The sequence below is a fragment of the Dendrobium catenatum genome, unplaced genomic scaffold (genome assembly GCF_001605985.2).
Source record: "Dendrobium catenatum unplaced genomic scaffold, ASM160598v2 fragScaff_scaffold_156, whole genome shotgun sequence".
Lineage (NCBI taxonomy): Eukaryota > Viridiplantae > Streptophyta > Magnoliopsida > Asparagales > Orchidaceae > Dendrobium > Dendrobium catenatum.
In genome coordinates this window covers 4,904,504-4,927,560 of record NW_021318618.1, presented here as the reverse complement: position 1 = coordinate 4,927,560, position 23,057 = coordinate 4,904,504, and the positions used below count along the sequence as shown (strand labels likewise).

Genomic DNA, 23,057 nt, shown 5'->3' with positions numbered 1-23,057 from the left:
GTAGTTTTGATATTATCGTGCTCAAATTCTAGTGAAATTATTCTGTGTGGATACGAATATTATTCGAAGGCAAATCAAAGTGCGTCACGTCATCTCTTTGCTGTGTACCATGATTATGTATCCACTGTGTACCAGGTAACGTTGTGTGTTCTAATACGCCCCTCGAGACTCCGAACGGTCCGCAAAGAATAATTTCTCTAAATTCTAAAGATAATATTCTCATCCAAAAAATCTCATTTATACAAATCTTATAAGCAATATCATAAAGGAACGCAAAAAAATATCATAAATTCAAATATTTTCGAAGTCCTATTTATCGTTCTCTGTTGCTGAAGTCTGATTCTCCGGTTAATATTTCTGTAAAAGCTTCGTCTTACATATACAGCGGTGGGTTCCCGCCATTAATGCTCTGACCTCGACCACCCTCCAACTCCCCCATATATCTACAGCTAGCCCTCACAGGTAGAGCAATGAGCTCGAAGAGATGGGCGAAATGGCTGGAGAAGGTGAAGCGCCACAGCAGCCTGGGGCTATCTTGGTCTGGGAAGACTTGACGGCGGTTGTGGCCAATCCCGGAGCCCGGAAGCCGGTGAGGAAGCTGCTTCAGGGGCTTAGCGGCTATGCCTTGCCTGGTCGCTTGTTGGCAATCATGGGTCCATCTGGCTCAGGGAAATCTACTCTTCTGGACTCCTTGGCAGGTACTGCTCCTTTTTTTGTCTGGGGAATTTGGTGACCTAGAATGGAGAATTAATGGTATGCGTTGGTTTTGGTTGTAGGGAGATTGGGGAGAAATGTTGTGCTGTCGGGAAGTGTGCTGCTCAATGGGAAGAAACGGAGGACCGATTACGGTGTTGTTGTACGCTTCTGTTCTTTCTTTTTTTATGCTGTTTTGTTATTTCTTGAATTTATATTCTTTTGTGAAATCTCCCTTGATTTTCTTTTTAATACTATTAAATTGATCAGTTTATTATTGTCTCGAAACCTAGTTAGCTTGGTCGCTTGTAGGATGTTTGTTAGTTTGCTGGAAGACAAGAAAAGAGGTTGTTAGCCTACAAGTAGGATTCAACTCAGGTAGGATTTAGTAAAACCCGGTAATTTTATATTTAGAAAATCTTGAGCGGATCAAAATCTGAAAAATATTTTGCTTTTTTTTTTTTTAAAGGATTTGAGATATTTAGCTATTCTTGAATCCTGTGAATGATGAAATTCAACAAATCATTAATTTAATTAATAGTGGTGCCGACATTTAGGGTTAATCAAAATAAAAGGATTTAATGTCCCAAAAATAGTGTTTAGCAGGATTTATAAAATCGATAAACTTGTGGATGTTTCACATGACGCGTGCAGATTGAGATCCCAAAAAAAAAAAGCTTTTGTGGCACTCTGAAAACCATAAAAAAATGACATTTTGGAGCTATTTTGAACACCTTGCATCCCGAGGGACCAAAAAAAAAAAAACGCGATGTTTGTTGAAGTGTTATTAGTGGTTTCAGACACTGCATGTTAATTGAATCTGATTCATGTTACATCAACTGTATAAAACTATAAATGCCTCTGAATAATAACTTTAGTACTTAAGTTCCTTCCGTAGGTGAAGTAGATTGAATGGGCCTGAACCGACCTATGTCAGCTCAGCCAGGTCGTGGCTGGCTGGTCACTTCCTTGCATGTAACAATTGTTGCTGCTGTCTCCCATTGGAATCGATGAGATGACCACACTACTACTGCTCCCTTCTTGTCAATTGGGGAAGATCAATCCCCTCAAACGGTGACTAAGAAACCTGGAAAAGGATCAAAATGATCCCCTGACTAAAAAGTATTAAAATAGTCCTCAACTATATTAAAAGATCATTTTGGTCTCTCAAGTCTTTAAAAAATAAAAAAATATTATCACTGTGAGACTATATTTGTTCCTTTTTAAAGAGTTTAGAGATAAAAATGGTCTTTTAATATAATTGGGGACTATTTTTGTCTTTCATAACGAGTGAAGGGACCATTTTAATATTTTTCTCCTAAGAAATCAATGAAGTGAAGTTGCCAAAATTAGTGTGAATTGTTAAAGTTCTGATATGTATCAGAACAATATTTAGACTAAATAAGCTCTGTTCCATTTACTGCGTATGCACGTTGATCATCATATCTCGGTTGTATTGATCCCAAAGATTTGCGCTTGCAACATGTTAGCTCTTTGATTCAAGCAAGGCTAGATCAGTCATTAGCAGTCATTGCATGATTCTTGAAGGCCACGTGTTACTCTCTCCCATCAACCAATAAGGCTTTTCGAATTACACAAAAATGCTGGCAGAAACAATTTGTTGATAGCCTCCTTGCATGCTTATTATAGATGGCATGTCAGAGCACTGTCATTGGATTTTCATCTCCAATTATATTCAGAAATGCCAAGACCCACCTTGTTCTATTCTAAGGTCGTCAGTCAAATTTCATTGATTACTTCATTTTTCATCTCATACCTAATGGCGGTGGCAATGCCGATTTAGTTTTAGAAGGTGCAGATGAGAGTATTTAGGTTGGATATGGAATAGGAGGGAAAAAATTGATGAACAACGCTCGAGAGTTGAGAAAGGCTTTTTTTACTTTTGTTGCATGTTAGAAGTTGTGTTAGTAGAGAGAGATAATATCATCTTAATTATGAATTGAGAAACACAATCAGAAAAGTAAATAAAGCGAGTAGATGTTACATGATTTTTTATTGAAAATATGAAATTATTGAACTTATCCTAAATAAAAAAAAAACTTCTACTAAAAGTAGATATGAATTACAAAATGTCGCTATTTCTCAAACTCAATGAAAACATCAATAAAAAGCAATGTAAGTAGGCTTACATTTGTGTCATCTATTTAACAACACAATGAGGTTGAGCACTGATGAGTGATGATAGCCAATTTTTTAGGGAGTTGAGGATGGCATGACTTTAAAGTGACAAAATAAGAGGCATTGAAAGATTGAGGAGGCCTTTGAGGATGGTCGGTTTGGTTCTCCCCTAGGGGCAAAGTTGAAAATGTGAGGACTATAGATAAAGTTACAATGAAAGGCTAGGGAGGCGATTATTGGAAGTTAGAATATCCTATTTTTAGAGTTAGAGAAGACACGACTTGTAGGTTGTGGGCAAGGAAGCATTTTGAGGTCATGGAGGTGACTGAGGATGGATAAAATACCCCTATGTTTGGAGGTATGAGCAACCCATCCTGAATTTAGGGGACAAGAAGGTCTAGGAAGATTACCAAGGTAATTAAGGATAGTTGGGTTCTTCTTCTTAGAAGTGAAGGTAGCACGAGCTTTGAATGATCGATGAGGTGGTGTTGGAATGTCATTGCTTAGCCAAGCCATTCTAGGATATTCCTTTATAGAGGACCATAGACACCCTTAGGCTAGGTTAGCCCTAATTTGCCTTAGGTGGTATCCATAACCCTTAGAATGAATACTCTAGATCTCCTAAACCTATTTGGAAGCATGACCCTTCACAAGGCCCCATTTGTGAAAGTTTAAAGTTAATCAAAAGCCAAAAACTCAAAAGTACCTTTAGATGGGCCCCTAAGTTGATTGGACCAATCATGGCCCAATCAACCCTGTATTGAATTAGAAGCTTCTTAGGGATCCTAGGACACTCCCAGATCATCTTGGATAAGCAGTGGAACCAAATGGTCTTCCCTAGATGAAAACCTAAAATAACTAAAATTCCCCAAATCACCCCAACTTTAGGATTTACCACAGCTGATCTTTGACCTAAGGACTAATCCTAATGACCTTGATCTACTTTTGGACCCACTTCATGAGTCAAGGACTTAGTCATACCCTTTGACCAGAAGTCAAGGGAGATTTGACAAAGGTCAACCGTTAACCTTAATCTGAACCCAAAACTCTCATCTAAGTCATTTAACCTGGGAATTAAATCTAAATGGTCCTAATAATTATTAGGAACACTTGGACTTATGGTAACCCTCTTTGATCATGGTCAACCCAGATTTGACCTAAAGCATAAAAGAACCCTATATCAAATCTAAATATTGAAAATTCATCAATTGGGATTTATTTTAGTCTAAGTTATCTTAATTCATTTTGAGATCACTTGAATTGATGGTTGACCCATGGTCAAACTCCTTTGTCCATGGTCAACCCAAATTTGACACAAGCTTTAAATAACACTCCTAAATTGAACCTAGGAGTCAAATTCAAACTAAATAGTCTCCTTGGCTTTGAGTCCAAATGTTTATAATCTATCTTAGGATCACTTGGACTCATGGTTGACCTATAGTTAAGCCCCTTTGACTATGGTCAACTTATATTTGACCCAAGACCCTGAAACCCTAAACAAACTCAAAATTTACTATTTGACCTTTGGCTTTAAATGACTCTAATCCATCTTAGAGTCACTTGAGGTCATGCCTAACCCATGGTCAAGCCACATGTGTTGAAATTATTGAAAACCCTTAAGCAAACTATTTTTGGTCAAACCCAACCTATGGGTCTTAGTTTTGATCCTAAATGATCCTAACCCATTCTAGGATCACTTTGGGTCATGCCTAACCCATGTTCAAGGATATTTGATCATGAGTAGTCAAAATTACTAAAAGACTCCTAAGGATACCTATCCTTGATTTTTTAGGATAAAGCCTAGTAAACTAAGCCCAAATCCAATCAAACTTGGTTTGACCTTTTCGTAGTCCCTGGGCTTTTTGCCCGGGTTAAAACCAATCCAATTGGGCTAGCTCAAAGGGTGAAACAACCCAAGACAAGCCAAATTCATCAACCTAAAAGTCTAAACCCAAAATTGAGCTACCCTTCCCCTTTGCTTGGCCAGCTATCCCCAACTGCCTTGTGTGGATCTCCACCATCTTCACACCTATGAATTTTCTCATGACAACTTGAGTTCAGATTAAACCCTTACGAAATTTTCAGTCTAGGATCTTTAGATAACTCTGAACTTAAAATAATTATGATAAATTACCCTTGATTTAAAAAAAAAAAACATGAGATTAAAATCAGATCCTCCCTCAATCTTATGAATTAGAGGGAAAATTTGATGAACCCTAAGGACCATGGTTTGCTCCTTCAAAAATTCATTAAAGGTTAAGCCCCATAAATCAACTCTAAATGACCCTAAATTTTTAGGGATTGATTAAGCTTTACAATAACTTTTGATTTTTCATAAGAATTTAAGATCATTTACTTAGAAAATTCTCAAACATTAGTTATAAGGTTAGAGTTGTGGACCTAGTAAACTTGCATACTTCACTAATAATTTAACAAATATCGTTAAAATATGAAATCATTTGCAATAGAATCTAAATTATTTGTAGAATTCAGAAAATAATATTTCAAACCATTTTGAGGTTAAAAAATAAAATTTCTTAATTTTTGAGTAATAATTTAATTTTAAATCAATAAATCCTTAGAAATCATGGTTAATTCCAAATGAGTTGAAAATTTTATGGAACGATCCTCATCTCCATAGTGACTTGTAATTCAAATTTCATAAAATTTAACTTATTTGATAGGCCAAATCTTAAACTTAATTCCAATATCAATGAAACCCTAATTTATGTATTATTAATTATAAATTTATTAAAAAATAAAAGACCTTAATTATTATTTTTGAGCCAAAACTAATATTTGAAATTTAGTTGGGCAAAATTAGGCTAAAGCTCAAATCCTAATCGACATTCAGAACATTAAATTTACAATATTGACATATTGATTTACAATGATAGTCAAAACAGGTGTGATGCATAGAACAATAATGCTTGATTTTTTCAGAACCTAGTTCCTTCTAACATTAGGTTTTTTTTTTCTAAGATGAAAACTCTATAAAATAAGGAATCAAGTAAAATTGATTAGGAATTAAAACTTAAAAACTAAAAAGCCCCTTAAGACAACAAAATAATTAAAAGGAAATATTGCATTATCTAGAACCATTTGTGCACCCTTCATATTTGATATGTTTAGCTTCGGTAGCTAAGTTGGAAGTCTGATTCCTAAAAATAACGCTAGCCTAGCCTATTGTATTATATATAGACTTAAACATTATAGTTTTGAAGCTATTAGATTGATTTAGCTAATAGTTCTCTCTAGGGGATTGTAACTTTAGTAAAGTCGGGCTTTCTTCAACCCTTGATAGAGTAGTTATTGTAAAATCCTAGCCATTCCTTGTCATTTTGAACCACGACTAGGATGGGAATCCGTGAGAGGCTCACCTATTAAATCCCAGTCGTCCCTTGACATTTTGATCCCATGGTTTGGATGGGAATTAGTGGGAGGCTCACCTGGATCACACCAATCTCCTCCATATTTAGTTGGTTGGTTTAGAAAGGATTATATTTGAGCAATTATGCATGATTTTATAATTATTTGTTTCCTTATTAAGTTGTCTTGTATAGATCTATATATATGGATAGCTTTGTGCAATAAAATTAATCATTTTCCCTCTCTAATTCTCTGAATTTAACATGGTATCAAAGCCGTCATTGCCATTGCTGAAATTTTGAATTTTTTTGTACTGTCGTGCCTTCATTGTTGACATTCCTTTGTTGTTGTCCTATCTATAACCAACTTAGCCTTCATTGCTGCCTTGCTTAATATAGCCTTCATCGCAACCATTTTCAACCACAATGTCTGAAGCAAATTCCTCCCAAAGTTTTGACCAAATGGAGGACTCTATGATGCACCAAGGTAGAGATCTCCAAAATATGCAGCCTTCCTATCGCTTAAATGGGAAGAATTATTTGAATTGGTCTCAATTTGTGAAGACCTACTTGAAAGGGAAATGAAAGTTGAATCTCCTCCTTGGGGTAGGACCAAAAGAAGGTGATCCTAATTTTTGGGCATTGGATGAAGCGGACTCCATGATTATGTCATGGTTGTGGAATTCCATGACTCCAGAAATTAGTGATACTTTGATGTTTCTATCTACTGCAAAGGACATATGGGATGCCGCCAGACAAACCTTCTCAAAGGCTCGAGATGCTGCCCTGATCTTTAAAATTAAGGTCAAGATGGGAAGCACAAAACAATGAATCAAAACTGTAACGGATTATGACACTTTTCTTTAAAACTTGTGGCAAGAACTTGATCACTAAAGATGCATAGAGACGAAGTGTCCAAAAGATGTTGTTATCCTAAAAAATTTTATTGAGAAAGATACCATGTATGACTTTCTTGCAGGATTAAATGCGGAGTTTGATCATGTTGGAGTTCAGATTCTTGGAAAAGAGGAGACACCCTCTTTAAACAAGACAATTTCTCTCATTCATACTGAGGAAAGCTGACGAGGGGTAATGCTAGAGCCAAAAGTAGTTGAAGGTTCAACAATGGCGTCAACCAAAGAGGTACCATGAAAGGAAAAAGTCAAAAAGGTAAGGATTCCTCAAAATCTAAAGACAAAGACTCCCTTTGGAGCAGTTATTGCAAGAAATCAAGACACACAAAGAAGACATGCTAGAAAATACATGAAAAGCCCTCAAGTAAGAAGTGGAATGAAAGAAGTGGACAAAATGGCACATCACAAGCCAAAACTACAATAAATCATCCTAACCCAGAAATGTAGTCTAGCTTTAGAGATATCAATAAAGAAGAAATTGATAAACTAAAACAATTTCTAGTATCCCTTGAAAAAAACCTGCATCTTCTTCTCTTGCACTTTTTGGTAAGTTTTCTATATCCATTGGATTAACTGCCTCTAAAAATCAATTGAAAGGATTATAGATCATTGACTCAAGAGTCACAGATCACATGACACCCTTCACTATCCATTTCATCAACTATACTCCTTGTCCAAGTGACAAGAAAATCATCACTGCTGATGGTTCTCTTACCACAGTAGCAGGCCAAGGAGACATACCCTTATCTTCCTCCTTCACTCTAAAAAATGTGCTCCACGTACCTCAATTATCCACAAATCTAATGTCTATACAAAAACTTATCAGTGATCGTAATTGTCAGTCTTATTTAACCCTACTTGTTGCTTATTTCAGGACCAAAGATCGGGGTAGAAGATTGGACTTGCTAACGAGTGTGATGGATTGTACTACTTAGAAGAGCTGAACAAATCTAATATTATCAATAATTGCTATTCTATGTTATCCCTATTTGATAAAAAATATACTATTTTGCTTCATCATTTTAGATTAGTTCATCCATCTTTTGATATCTTAAGAAATATGTAACAAAAACTTTTTTATTAGTTGAAAAATGAATCTTTTCATTGTGAAACCTATGAGTTAGTCAAGCATAAACGAATTTCTTTTTCAAACAAACATGAGAGATGTAATACTTCATTTTACCTTATTCATAGTGATATTTGGGGACCCTAAAAAATTCCTAATGTCTTAGGAGTCCGATGGTTTGTATTCTTCATTGATGACTATACTAAAGTCTCTTGGATCTTTCTCCTAAAAAATAAATCCAATGTTAGCACTATCCTCCCAATTTTTCATACCATGATCCAGAACCAATTCGGGATAAAATTAAAAAAATTTCATTCAGAAAATGCTAAAGATTACTTTAATCAATCCCTGTCCTCCTCCTTCCAAAAAGAAGGTATCATTCATGAGTTTTCCTGCATTCATACCCCACAATAAAATTGGGTTGCAGAAAGAAAAAATGATCATCTTCTAGCCTCCATCTGTGTGCTTTTATTCCAACACAATGCACCCAAATTCTAAGGGGGGAAGCCCTCTAACTATCATATCTCATAAATTGACTACCTTAAAAAAACTTGAAACTTTAAACACCAATGAATATTCTATCTTCTTTTTCCCCCGAATTCTGAACTCATAATAACCTTACACCCATAATCTTTGGGTGTACTACCTATGTTCATATGCATAGCCAAAATAAAAAAAAATTTAAATTAAAGAGCACTCAAATGTATCTTTGTTAGATATTCATTCACTCAAAAATGTTATAAGTGTTATTATCCCCGCACCGAAAAAACTCTTATATTTTTTGACATTACCTTTGATGAATAAAAATCCTATTTCACCAAACCTCATCTTCAGAGGGGAGACTGTAATTAAGAAAGATGAGGAAAGTGAGTTTTCCCCTCTTGACCTTCTAGCTCCACCTCAAATCAATCCACAAAAATCAAAATCAAAACCAGGGAAACTGAGAATAAAGTTGTTATAGATAACAGTAGGTTTGGGCAAGTGTATTCCAGGCGTACAAATCTAAATTATGCTCCAGAGCAGATTTAAGAATCTAAACCGTCTTATGAAATTGAGGTAAACACAAGTTCACCAAAAACAACTCCCTTGTATCTTTTAACCAACTTTGTATCCTTCCATAACTTCTCACTGTCACACAAAAATTTTTAGGTATACTAAATGATATTTATATTCCTAACAATATTTCTTAGGCCTTATCTAATGAAAATTGGAAAAGTGCCATGAAAGATTGAATGCATGCCTTGGAGAAGAACAATACATTGGAGATCACCGACCTACCAATAGGAAAAAAATCAATTGGCTGCAAATGGGTGTTCTTTGTGAAATACAAAGCTGATGGTATATTGGAAAGGTATAACACAAGAATGGTGGCGAAAGGGTACACTCTGACGTACGACATTAACTACAAGGAAACTTTTGCACCGATGGTCTAGATGAACACCGTGAGGATCCTGCTCTCTCTAGCTACTAATTACAACTGGCATCTGGAACAGTTAAATGTCAAAAATGCATTCCTACACAAGAACTTGGAGAAAAAAATATTTATGGAGATTCCACCATGATTTAAGGAGAAATCTGGGGGTAACAAAGAGTGCAGGTTAAAAAAGGCTCTATATGGGCTCTATATGATTTTAAATTGCATGGATCGAGTATCATAAGAATTGATTTAATTGACATTAAAAAGGAAAAGCTAAAGTAAAATGTAGCTTGAAGATAAATATGTATGATGGAGCATTGACTATTATATTATGAGTGGTTGGGAGGCTTCCAATCATAGTACCGTTAAACTAAAGGTCACCACCATGATTTTAACATGTTGATTTTACTACGAATGCTTTTAATAAAAGAGATTTAAATAAGTTACTCTATTTTATGTTCTTTTTAGATGACATTATTGATAGATGCGAGATCTCTTGCAAGGAAGATTTTTTTTAAGAGACAAATTTAGGTTTGGTAGGACACTAATCATTTTGTGATATCCTACTCTAGTGAACGTGAAATCAATAATTTATCAATTAATATTGTTGGAAGGTCAACTGATATATAGATGTGATGATTTTAAGTGTCTTAAAGTTTTTAGGTAAAAGAATGTAGATATAAATAAGTATATATCTTCTACATTTAAAATTGGGTGGTTAAAAAAGGGAAGTAACCTAGGAATACTTTATTAAAAAATCATGATATAAAAGATGGGTTTATAAACTACAGTTATATTGGTTATATTGCATGGATCTAATTATCAATAAATAAAGAAGTTGATGACTTTTAAATTGAGTGTTATAGAAAATATAATCTTAGGATGGATTTGTTGGTAAACAAGGAAGTATTTAGTGATATGATTTTAAAATAGTTAATAGAATAATAGTGGAAATTATTTTAGGTGGCTTTGGGTATAATAAATGGCAAAAGATGCACAAATATAATGGGATTTAACAAATTGGAAAGAATTGAAGGTAGATTATGTCGATTTTGAATTTGTCTGTGGATGATACTCGACCTTCATGGTAAGGCCTGACTGGGTAAGTGCAAGTGAGTAAGAATTTGGGTGAGGATGGAGAGTAAGGAATGGAATTGGAGAATAGAAAAGAATCTAAAAATTGATCAATGACTTAGAGCTTTTGAATTGACAGAGTTTCCACTATCAGAAGAAGGAAAAAATGTTCCCCTTGACCATTCCTCTTGACCCCTTACTTATAAGGTTAAGGGAGTTACATGAAAGACTACAAAAAGAAAAAGTAAAAAAGGTACAATGCTACATATTCCACAAATACAATGCTACAAAACACTCTAGAGACGTGTCACCCCCTGATCGGATGAGGGATAACCTGGGTTGAGGACTGATCTTTGGGTGAGTGAGATGGTGTTGAGTATGCGCTGAGCGAATTTAGAAGAGGGTGAACTCCGTGGCTTCAAGCAAGTCTGCAAGTTGATGCAGAGCAGGACGAGCCCGAAGATATGATGCTGACTAGAAGTCGCTGGGATCTGTAACAAGCCTTGAATCATTTTGATGGAATGGGTGAGTCAGCTGAGGTAGCTGAGAAATTGATTTGTGGTAGGCGCTTATAAGGCGAGTTGGGAACCCTAGGTAGGCACTTTCCTGTAAATGAGTTGGATGGAGGGGTGGTTGCTTTGAGAGAGAGCGAGTGATTGATAGTGGAATCAGGGCATCTAGCGGATAACTGACTTGGCAGGGAACTTCTTAGTCACCTCGTGTGGGGTGAGCTTTCTGGTGACCTTGACAAGTGACACATGTTGATTTGGTCGGATGAATCCTCCTATGAGCTCTAGGCGAACGTTACCCCCTTTAAGATCATTTAGGTGAGTTCCTCTATGGGCCCCCTTGAAAGGCAAGTCCCCCTTTCATGACATGCTGGATTCCTGTTAAATGTATGTGAAGGCATATATAGATTACTAGTAAATTTTCTATAAACTATTTTAAAAGGACTTGTGAAAAATTGAGTTAATGCCTAACAAAAAACTCAACAAGAATGAGCTGAAGAGAATCCATAAGGCTCAACCCAAAAGTAGGGATAAACAAATAAAGCTGATTATTACAACCCGCAACATGGAAAAATAACATCCTCCAACCATTGTGCCAGGATCCTTTCACAATCATATACTTTATTCATTTGAATTTGATCAAGGTTGCTATGAAAACTAAAGCTGAGATGAAAAACTGTCACATCTGATCGGCTAGTTTTGGACTGTGGCACTGATTATTATTATTATTATTATTGGGTAAATTTTGTTAATATGGGCTTGAATTTCTTGTGATATACATAACTTTTTTTCCCTTCTCATGGTGAAACTTCAGCATTAATGATGGTTCAGGGCATGACAAATCACATTGATTCTCGTACTTGTGAATGTTAAAGTGGCTATAGCTGTCTTTTATTCCATGTGTAGCAATCAGAAATCAGTAATACTGTGCTAATTATTATATGATTCCTTAACTTCTTTAAAACTGAATCTGGCAATGTTTGAGAAAAACGACTCGAGTTGTTTAATTCATTTTTAAACTTTCAAACAGGATCAACAAGCAGGTGAAATTCTCCTTGAATTTCAGAAATGTTATTTAATTATTAGTTTGTCATCTGAATGCTGTCTGTTAGGATCTTCATCGTCGAGCATTTAGTAACCAGTAAGTGCAGGAAGTTTCCGTGCATTAGGATTCTCCAATGTTTAGTTTGGCAAAAGCTGCTAATGTCTTCACATCACTGATGAAATTATTATGATTAACGATGCCCCCCCCCCATATGATGTTAACAGCTCACAACTAAATCACAACATTTTCACCAAATTACTAAGGCGATCTCTGTGTCGTCACTTCGAATATTAGTCTTTGAATTTTTATATTGCCTCATCAAATAATCTTTCTTTGGGAAATCTTTAAATTTTTTTTTTTGGGAAATCAAATAATCTTTCTTGTACTCAACAGTTCATATCACATCTTATCACAACAGTTTTTTCATGGTAAAACAATAAAAGGTGCAGCATTAATTTACTATTTCATTTTGGAAGTTTGTCATCATTCTTGTTTATATGGACTATGGAGGAATTAATGATTTTCTTAATTCGAGGTTGATCACTAACTATGTAGCATTTCAGTAATACTTAGATTCATTCTGTCATGTAACTTTTTGTTCTCTCTATAACTTACTGGAATGTTGCTTTCATATTCAATTATTCTCTTGAAAAATATGTTCATTTCCAATGTTCTTTTTATGTGTCAATCTTTATCTGCATGAATCTCAGTCCTTTGATATTTTGTAGGCCTACGTGACGCAAGAAAATGTTCTTCTGGGAACACTGACTGTTAAAGAAACCATAACATACTCGGCACATTTAAGGCTTCCTTGTAGCATGACCAAGAAGGAGATAGAAAAAGTTGTGGAAACAACAATCGAGGAGATGGGCCTGGAAGATTGTGCAGATGGACTAGTAGGGAACTGGCATATGAGGGGTATTAGCGGGGGAGAGAAGAAGAGGCTCTGCATATCACTGGAACTTCTTACAAAACCTCCTATTCTCTTCTTGGATGAACCCACTAGTGGACTTGATAGCGCAGCAGCTTTTTTTATCATCCAGGCGCTTAGGCAGATGACTCGTGATGGAAACAAAACCATCATTTCCTCCATTCACCAACCAAGCAGTGAAGTTTTCGCACTCTTTGATGATTTGTACCTTTTGTCAGGTGGAGAAACTGTGTACTTTGGAGATGCAAAGCTGGCTACTAAGGTATAGCCCAACTCATTATTTAATCTTAGGCTTTGTTTGGGATGACTTTTTTACTGCTTCTTAAAGCTGCTTTCTAATACAAAAATAAATATTTTTGTATTAGAAAGCAGCTTTAAGCAACAGTAAAAAAACTGTCCCAAATGAAGCCTTAATCCATTCACTAAACGACCTTTTTCCTTTGGACAGTTTTTTTCAGAGGCGGGCTTTCCCTGTCCTGTCAGAAGGAACCCATCAGATCATTTTCTTCGATGTATTAACTCTGATTTTGACCGTGTGAATGCTACGCTAAAAGGATCAATGAAGCGTATTACAGTATGTGTGGCACTACGTCCATATTAATTTCTCTTCATACTTGAAATCTCTACTCCCCCTTACTCCCTTCTTTCCCTAGTTTGATTTGAAAATTCTTTATGAGTTTATGTAAATGTCATATTTACAATTTATGCTATCTATTATGTAGGAGGATGAATCTTCTTCGGATCCCCTGTTGAGATTAGGAACGATGGAGATCAAAGCATTGCTTATCGATAAATACAAAAGCTCAGAGTATGCTATGATGGCTAAAAGGAAGATTGCAGAGATATCCAAGATTGTATACTTCTGTCATTTTCAACAAGAATTTAATTTTAATCCATCAAATGCAAGCAAAATTTAAATTTTTTTCAGATTGGGTAACATTGTTAGTGATGATTAAATAGTGTTTAACTCTTAAGTGTGTTACTTATCCTATATTTCTCTAAGTAATTGATATGATTAAGTCTGTTTAATTCAGGAAGGCTTCACGGTGGAATTTCTTAAGGGCAGTCTGGCTAGCTGGTGGAAGCAGCTCAGAACATTGACAAGTAGATCTTTTATCAACATGCGCAGAGACATTGGCTACTATTGGTTGAGGATCATAATCTATATAGTTGTATCTCTCTGTGTTGGTAGTATATACTTTGATGTGGGGACAAGCTACACTGCTATACTGGCCCGGGCCTCTTGTGGATCATTTATTTCTGGCTTCATGACCTTCATGTCCATTGGTGGTTTTCCATCCTTCCTGGAAGAAATGGTGGTTTTTTATCATGAAAGGAAAAATGGACACTATGGTGTAGCTGTATATACCCTATCAAATTTCCTATCAGCTTTTCCTTTCTTGGTTGCAGTTTCCATTGCTACAGCAAGTATCACCTTCTTCATGGTGAAAGCCCACAATGATTTCCCTCACTATGCTTACTTCGCCATCAGTATCTATACTGGCATTGCCATAGTCGAAAGTATAATGATGGTTGTGGCATCTGTTGTTCCCAATTTTCTGATGGGCATTGTTGCTGGAGCTGGAATCATGGTAAGTAGTTATAGTTTATAAAGGTTTCGTTTGGGTCAATTTTCTTACTGCTTCCTAAAGCAGCTTTTTAGTACAAAAATTTTAATTTTTTTTAGAAAACTATTTTAAAAAGCAATAAGAAAGCCGTCCCAAACAAAGCCAAAATCATAGAAAAAGCAGTTATTTTGTAAGTATTTTCTCCCTTCCCACTCTTATATGTAACATTGCAGGGAATTGTCATGATGACCGCTGGATTCTTCCGTTTGCTTAGAGATCTTCCCAAGCCCATATGGCGATATCCAATTTCTTACATGAACTATGGTGCATGGTTGCTTCAGGTAATGTTTCTATTCAACATTACTGCTGCTCTCAATCTCGTTTGGTTGGCCGCAAGTTCTCCATTCCGATTTCAATCGGTGAAAAAACTATTATTTTACTTTTTGTTTACGCGACTTTTTCAAAATAACTTTTCCTACACCTCCGTAATTCGCCAATCTGAGAAGAAAAAAAATATGCTTCTTCGTTGTAATACCTCCGTTTAACAACGCAAAAAACGTCGGGAGCAACCAAACGAGACCCTCAGCTAAAAAGAAAGCTTCCTAAAGTGTCAATAGGATTGGCATCGTTAGAAAAATACTGAACTTATATTTTCTCAGGGAAATTACAAGAATGACTTCATTGGCGCAACCTTTGATCCTCTGGTGCCTGGTGATCCAAAATTGTCAGGAGAATTTATTCTATATGATACCTTTGGGCTTACCTTGGACCAATCAAAGTGGATAGACTTGTTGATAGCCGTTATAATGCTCATAGTCTATAGGATTCTCTTCTTTCTCATTATCAAATTCAAGGAGAGCACCACTCCTTTCTTCAGAGAGCTCAATGCCAAAGTTACAAGTCTAAGGAAACCTTCCTTCAACCTGAGGAAAAATTCCTTCTCATTATCAAATGGTACTCAGCATCCAATGGCTCTACAAGAAGGTCTGAGCTCTCCACTTCCATGACAATTTTACTACACTGCCAAACCTTCCATACCTTAAAAAAGGAGAAAAAAAAGGAGAGATAAATAAATCTTGTGATTTAAGAAGCATTAGGGTTATATCATATTGTGATTGTATAAACTGTGTAATGTTAAATCCGTGTACTTTTTAAATCCATTCTTGCTCCTGTATTTTATGCGGAGGTCGGACCCAGCTCACATTCAGAGGCAAATCAGGTGCAGCCATGTCAGCAGTATCGAGTAGTATCAAACCGCGGTACACCGCAAAGGGGTGATGTGGCGCATTCTGGTTGGTCTTCGGACGACATTCGGCGTCCGACATTCGGCGTCCGCACATAATAATTAATCTTATTTTAGAGGAGCATTACTGATAAATTTACCTCTCTTTTTTTCATTGATTGGTTTATGATATCTTAGAATATTCATAGGCTTGATGTTTGAAAGGGTCTTTGAATATGGCCATATGGGCGATTTGTTTATGCTGATGAGAGAAGATTCATTAGGGTTTCTATTCCCTTCCTCTGTGCAATTAAATAGCTTGTGGAAATATTGAAAAAGGATTTCCAAACATTTACTAATCATCTTAAGCCTTAATATTTTATCAAGATAGCTTTGAATCTTATATGAATGGTCAATGGTGTCTTAATACAATCATCAACTTGTCAATATCTTTATATTAAAAGGGATGAGAAAAATAATCGAAGTAGATTAAATTATTAGCTGTAGTATAAGAAGTTTAATTAAATAAAGTAATTTAAATTTTAAAATCAAATTTGTATTATGTGTTAAATTCAAATTGATTTAATGGTTCAATTTTAAATATACTTAAATTTATATTTATCATAAAATCCACAATTGCCAACTCATAAATTAATGTATATTAGTTTAGAATATAATAAAAATACTTTGCAGTGTCATTTAAGTATGTTTTTTACTCTTTTTGTTACATTTTTTTCCAAAAAAAAAAAAAGGCTATAAATGAGTCAACAAGAGATCTGATTTAGAAAAAAAATAATTTAGGCAAATTTTTAAACTAATGATGGTTAAGAATGTTATTAGTCAATTAAGCATTGCTAAATAAAAATTTAAAATTAGGCAAAATTGCTCATTTAACAGTCAAATTGCTAGTCTAGTCAACATAAAAGTAAATTTAAAAAAATTGAAAATAGCTAGCCCAGTAGATTGTGATCATAACAAGTCACCTCTTAAACATGCAACTTGCTACAATAACACAAGTATTTTTTTAACATTTTTTTTATTTTTTTTCAGTGAATAAATTAATTATTATATAAATTAAGTTGGTAACAAAAAATATGTTTCTAAAAAATCAATAAAATGTAAAAAATAATGATATTAATGTAGTAAATCACCTGTTTATATATATATATATATATATATATATATAATGCTGATTGGATAGAAAATCGCTCGTTAAACATACAACTCGTTAGTTTTAAAATTTCTTTTATGATACTTCATTATATAATTAATTTTTTAATCATACATGCCTTAAAAATTTGCCCCTTTTTTTCCATTTTTAATATTCTTTATGAATTATTATTGTAATTTCAAATATTCAATTTATTCTTACTAAATTTATAGAAGTTTTTGAATTTTCTAATCAATATTCTTTTTGCAAATTAAGCAAAACCTTTTTAAAAAAATAAATAAAAAAATTAAAAAAAAAATTAAAAAAAAAAAAAAAAGCAAAACCTTTTTTTAGCACCCAGTTGTTTATGAGATTGGGATCAGGTTGACTGTGAAGGTGCAAGGTGGCTTTCACATGGAACCAATTCAATCTAGTTAGCTTTGACCTTTGATATTTTTATGGGTCCCACTTCTTGTAAATTTTGTTGACTAATCAATCGTATGGGCCCCGCATAAAAGAGCCGTTGTGGATCTTTTTCCTGAGTGATATGACTAGGTTATTAATGCAAATGGAAATATTTGACTTTTCATGTTGATAATTAATTACCTATGTTAATTATATATTAAAAAAAACAACTTAAATTTTTTTATTTATTTTAATTATTTTTGTGGTGATAATGTAAGGAATGGCTTTTAATGATAATGTGAAAGCTCCACCTCAAATAAATCTTTTTCTAGACTTATCATTATCTTCAAAGTTACTATGGATCTCAGTTTTATTGCTATGTAGCTTGATTATTGAGCTCATATTTGAGTTCATCATTATTATTTCCCATATGGACTGACTCGGTATCAAAGATGTTAGATTATTCGATTTTGAACCTCCCATTATGAACATATCATGGTCGCATACATACCTCCTTTGATGGATATCAATCACTTGTATACAAGAAGTAACTCGTTAGTAGAGATTGTTCTTGGATATGGCCGAGAAAAATCGGAATAAAAAACTTGCTCCTTTGGGAGATCTCGACCCCTACAATTAAAATAAATCTTATTTGAAGACAAATTTCTTATAGGAGACATCTTATGATAACTACAATCAACTTGCTTTTCTATTGATGCTCATGGGTATATAGTACATTTATCAACTAATGTTAAACTTCTATTGCAATTCTATAACATTTTTTCGAAGCCCACAGATTTCTAGCAGCTTGTTCCTAAGCTTTTCTCTTTCCAACAATTGAGTTAGTGATTTTGTTCTTTTGCTTGCATTTAGATATAGCGCTACATGCACCTGATTGATGTATTCTTTTCAATGGTGTTGCGATCTCTTAACATCAGATAAACTTACTAATATTTGATGATCAAACATGAATAGATGCTTAAATGGATTTCAAGTTAGATAATAGTTTGTTTTGAGGATAATAACAAAAATAAATTGACATAAGGATAGGTGTGAACAAGTGGGGTTTCAAAGATATCAATAAGAGCTCAAGGTAGTTTTGAGTTAGCCACAAAAAAAACATGGTGATGCTTTTGGCATCATTGTCGACGAGGTCTAAGGCTAGGACCACCATATTGTTTGGGGATGGTTTGTTACGTCGCAAGACGTAAATTGAAAGAATTGACTATTTTATCTTTTAATCGTCTAAAAGAACTTCTATAAAATCATCAATGTGTAATTTGAATAGTCTAGTAAAATCATATATATATATATCATATACATAAAAATTTTTCATTATATTCATTCCCCAAAATCAAATTTACAATAGCTACAAGATCATTTAAATCAATAATCTATCTAATGTTGTTGACTACAAAAGAATAAAATAAAATAAAAAAAGAGAAACCTAGAAATCTCAATTTGTCACACTTCATAGAAATTTGGCCCATTTCCTGACCTGAAATCAATAAATCATATAATGAGCTTACAAAACCCATTAGAAGCCCAAAACTCACTAAAGCTTTCAATAAAAGATTTAAAAATTAATATGTTATATTGTATCAATTTTCATTATGAAATAACGGAAACCTTTTGAGTAAAAAAGAAAATGTTTTCTTTCGTGAATACATATATGTTTTGTATATTTTGATCAAATATACAAAACATAAAAACATAAACCACATAAAGAAAAAATAAAGTAGCATATGAATGAAATACAATTTTGATGTATACTAGATGAAAATATCACTCAATCAATAGAATTAATAGCATTCAATGTCTTGAATAATCAGTCATTAATAGTATGACAAGATATGATCAATAACGAAATGCAAGAATCATTACACTTAAATTTATAAACCAACAACAGGTGCTAGAACATTAATGTTTCAATAATCAATAAATCAACACAATAGAGAACAACAAATCGGTATTGTAATCATTCAATATTATCTTTTTGTCAGTGAAGTGAATCGCAAACATATTGGTGTCACATCAATAGGCTATGTATCAATTGTGCTGGCATATGCATGATATAACAATTTATAATATATAAAACCATGAATGATATATTCATAAACTATATATGTATAGACCTAAATAAGGAATGCATGAATCAGTTATATGCTATTAATATCATATAATCAGCAAGATAGGTCATCCTACTTTAATGTGGTATTTTCATTCTTTCATCTATATTATTTGTACAATGTAAATTTTCTAGTCAAAAGTACACAAAAATCCTAAGTTATTATAATGCAAATATGCGCTGAAATTTAATTTTAGCTATCATTTCATTCCTACATGGCTACATACAAGTCAATAAACTAGCCAAATCACTCAAAAAATCATAATAACTAATATGCCTTGTGATTTTCAATAATATTATAGTCAAAATATTCATAAAATTCATATTTATCATATATGAAAAGTTACACTATAAAAGTAAAGTAAATCAAGATAAAATATATATATTTATCGATCTATGATAGATTAGATCTATCAAACTCAAAATCATTGAAAACTAGAGTGGGATTTGGGTAGCCTACCATAAGTAAATGAAATCTCCTAATAGAATCGATAGATGCAAATGCTTTGAATTCCTTTCTCTCTCCTCCCTCTCTCATCCTTCCCCTCCTCTTCTCTTCCTTTCCTTCCTCGGGAAGTCTAAGAACTAGGTGAGTGAGTGGTTGTGTGGAGAAAAAATTATATATAAAAACTCATTTTAATGCATATTGTCATGGTGCCCAAGAGACCAAGCGCCTCTACGTTGCATGCTAAATCCAGAATTACTGTAGAATAGTGCCTTTAATGCCCCTATGGTAATTTTTGGCACTGTATCGCTTCAATTCAAATAGAAATATAAATTCTCATTTTAAATTTATTTTAATAATTAGTAGATTGTTATATGGCCAATCCTAAGCCTCGTCACTATTAACAATACACTTTGGTTGAGGCAGACACCATTTTCCCTCCATAGTGGAATGGTTAAGTTCTATTTTAACCATAAGGCCCTTATTGGGCATGTAGGTGAGCTTCCTTCATTTTAATAAATAAATGCCTCACCCTACACTAATACTAAGGGTAGAGATTGGCCAAGACCTTCTATATTCAATAGAAGCCTACGACATGCGATGGTGGTGTGGTCGGAGGGACGATAGCCTGCGAGCGAATGTGGTCAGAGGAATTATAGCCTACAAGCTATGATGGTTGGAGGGATCTTAGTCGGTCGTCGATGGTGAGGGGCTATAGCCAGCGGGCAATGGAGGTTAGTAGGCAAACTTAATCATAGAGACCGTAGTCGGTAGACAACGATTGTCTGAGGGATTGTCGTCAACGGGCGACGTTGGTCAAAGAGACCGTAGTTAGTAGGCGATGGAGGTCGAAAGAAGGCCTAACGGTGGCTGTAAAACGAATCTTTGACTATGATGGTCGGGTAAAGGTGGTGAGGGTTTGCCGGCGGTGGTGCCGAGGTGGAGTCATAGGATTCTTCAAGCCTCAGAGCTCTCTTGAGTTTTTAGCCTAGGGTCTAAGCCTCCAAAGGTCCAAGCCCCTTTTAATATGGGGAGAGGGGTCTATTTATAGATTTTTTAGAGTAGTATGCCCCTTAAATATGAAGAAAATCCATGATAAATTCGAAGATCTCCATCAGATGACCCATATTAATTCCCTTGATCATAGAATGTTCATCAAGCATTTAGTGTCTTAATGATGTTAAAATGAAGCAATCTTGGGCTCGTTGAGCCGCTCGATTCAACAATAAGCATGCTATATTTGAATATCATTTTGTCATCCAATTAATGCTTTGGAGCTTCCAAATATGCTCTAATCCTTTGGTTTGAGCCCGGAGTGGATCGATTTTTGTGTCATTGGGTTCGTCTCACTGGTACGTTCAATTTGATTATAAGTTTGTTGAAATTGGAGTTTGGATGATCTCGCGTTTAATTTTGCAAGTTGCCAACTTGAATATGCCTGAAGATTCATGCTTGATCAAGGCAATCTTTGGTGACGTATCAACTCTTATTAAATCAGGTAGGAACATGTGAAATTATACACTATTCCAATGAGTATTACATTGTATGCCCTATATGGAGTTTACTATGAACCCGAGGAGCCTATTGTGAAACTACTTCAACTGGGCAGATCCCAATGGTTTTTCCCTTTCAAATTTTCAATATAAAAACTTATATCGCCAATGCTCTTTTCATTTATCTGTTTGTATAAACTTATGTCACCAATGTTCTTTTCATTTATCTATTTGTATATTGAATCTTCGTGTAAAACTAAGATTCAAAACTCTCTCTATTGCCACATGCAAAGAATAATATCATAATCATCTTTGAAATATGATTCACTCACTATTCAAATATCAAATATTGTAATTTTTTTTTAGCCTCATGTGGTAAAGATGAATATTAAAATCATCACTTACAAGAAAACCCATATAATTATATTCAAGTCAAGAATATTTAATATAATAGATCAATCAAACATTATTATCCAACCAATGATACATCAACTCATAATTATTATTCCAACCTTAGATTAAAAAAAAATGTTACCAACCAAACCCTAAACAATAGCAATTGCTTACAAAAATATCAAATTTTATAAAATCACCATATCACATACATTTAAGAATGAAACAATGTGCTGATAAGCATCTTTCAATTTACTCCCATTCCTATCATCAAATCTCATCTACATTATTAAACATCTACTACTGATTAATCCTTCTTTCAAATGGATTTACATATATATCATTTTATTTCATGCTATTTACATATTTAACATCTAAAATTTTAATATTACATGCTTACCACACATAGAACAAATACGGATGCATGAAATAAAATATTAAAGTTTATAAGATGGTATGGGTGATATGAATGAAATATATATATTATTGATATATTTGATATTAAAATTTTATATGAGTGGTAAGAATATAATATTAAAATTTTAAGTGTTATATATATAAATAGCATGAAATTAAATGGTATGTATGTAAATTCCCCAAAAAATAAGAGATAAAATGAGGACCAGCTCATGATTAATTTGACATTACTTCCAACTGAAATAATAGATTCCTTCATAACTTTCTCACCAAGAACCCACCCTCTTGTACTTCTAATTCATCACAGCATGATTTGATAAACAACTAACCACTTTCAGCATTCACTCACAAAGCTGTAAAGCTACATTAAAAACAGTAGAATTTGTACATTAAGGCTTAGTTTCGGGAGAAATTATTCTGTGCCGACACTTGACTGTTCGGAAGTAAATCAGAACGCGTCACGTCATCCGGTACATAGCTGTCGTACACAGCAAATAGGTGATGTGGAGCATTCTGATTCGCTTCCGGACGGCATCCATATCCGCACAGAATAATTTCACTAGTTTCTGACGGATCTTATTGTTTCTTAAAACAGTTTTACTTGATACTTTAATAAGTAGGAAAAAAAGTCACCCCAAAGCCTAAGTTAATGAACAGTAAGGAAAAGTAAAAACAAAAGA

The 23,057-nt window shown here is 34.2% G+C and overlaps 1 protein-coding gene across 1 annotated transcript; it reads left to right on the top strand.

Annotated features, from left to right (window-relative positions):
• The first annotated feature begins 344 nt into the window (after positions 1 to 344).
• Positions 345 to 16,242, top strand: LOC110113414 (ABC transporter G family member 15). The gene is made up of 8 exons (XM_020845999.2): positions 345 to 698; positions 777 to 856; positions 12,954 to 13,418; positions 13,605 to 13,730; positions 13,879 to 14,010; positions 14,191 to 14,748; positions 14,958 to 15,065; positions 15,384 to 16,242. The coding sequence occupies exons 1-8, from the start codon at positions 485 to 487 to the stop codon at positions 15,729 to 15,731; spliced, it is 2,031 nt and encodes a 676-aa protein (XP_020701658.1). The 5' UTR covers positions 345 to 484; the 3' UTR covers positions 15,732 to 16,242.
• Positions 16,243 to 23,057: the final 6,815 nt, after the last annotated feature.

What these genes read in the sequence shown, in the direction of transcription:
- LOC110113414 (XM_020845999.2), top strand. Translation starts at nt 485, where the DNA reads ATGGGCGAAATGGCTGGAGAAGGTGAAGCGCCACAGCAGCCTGGGGCT. An exon ending in TCTTCTGGACTCCTTGGCAG is followed by an intron (nt 699 to 776) that starts GTACTGCTCCTT and finishes TTTTGGTTGTAG; the next exon opens with GGAGATTGGGGAGAAATGTT. An exon ending in GATCAATGAAGCGTATTACA is followed by an intron (nt 13,731 to 13,878) that starts GTATGTGTGGCA and finishes TCTATTATGTAG; the next exon opens with GAGGATGAATCTTCTTCGGA.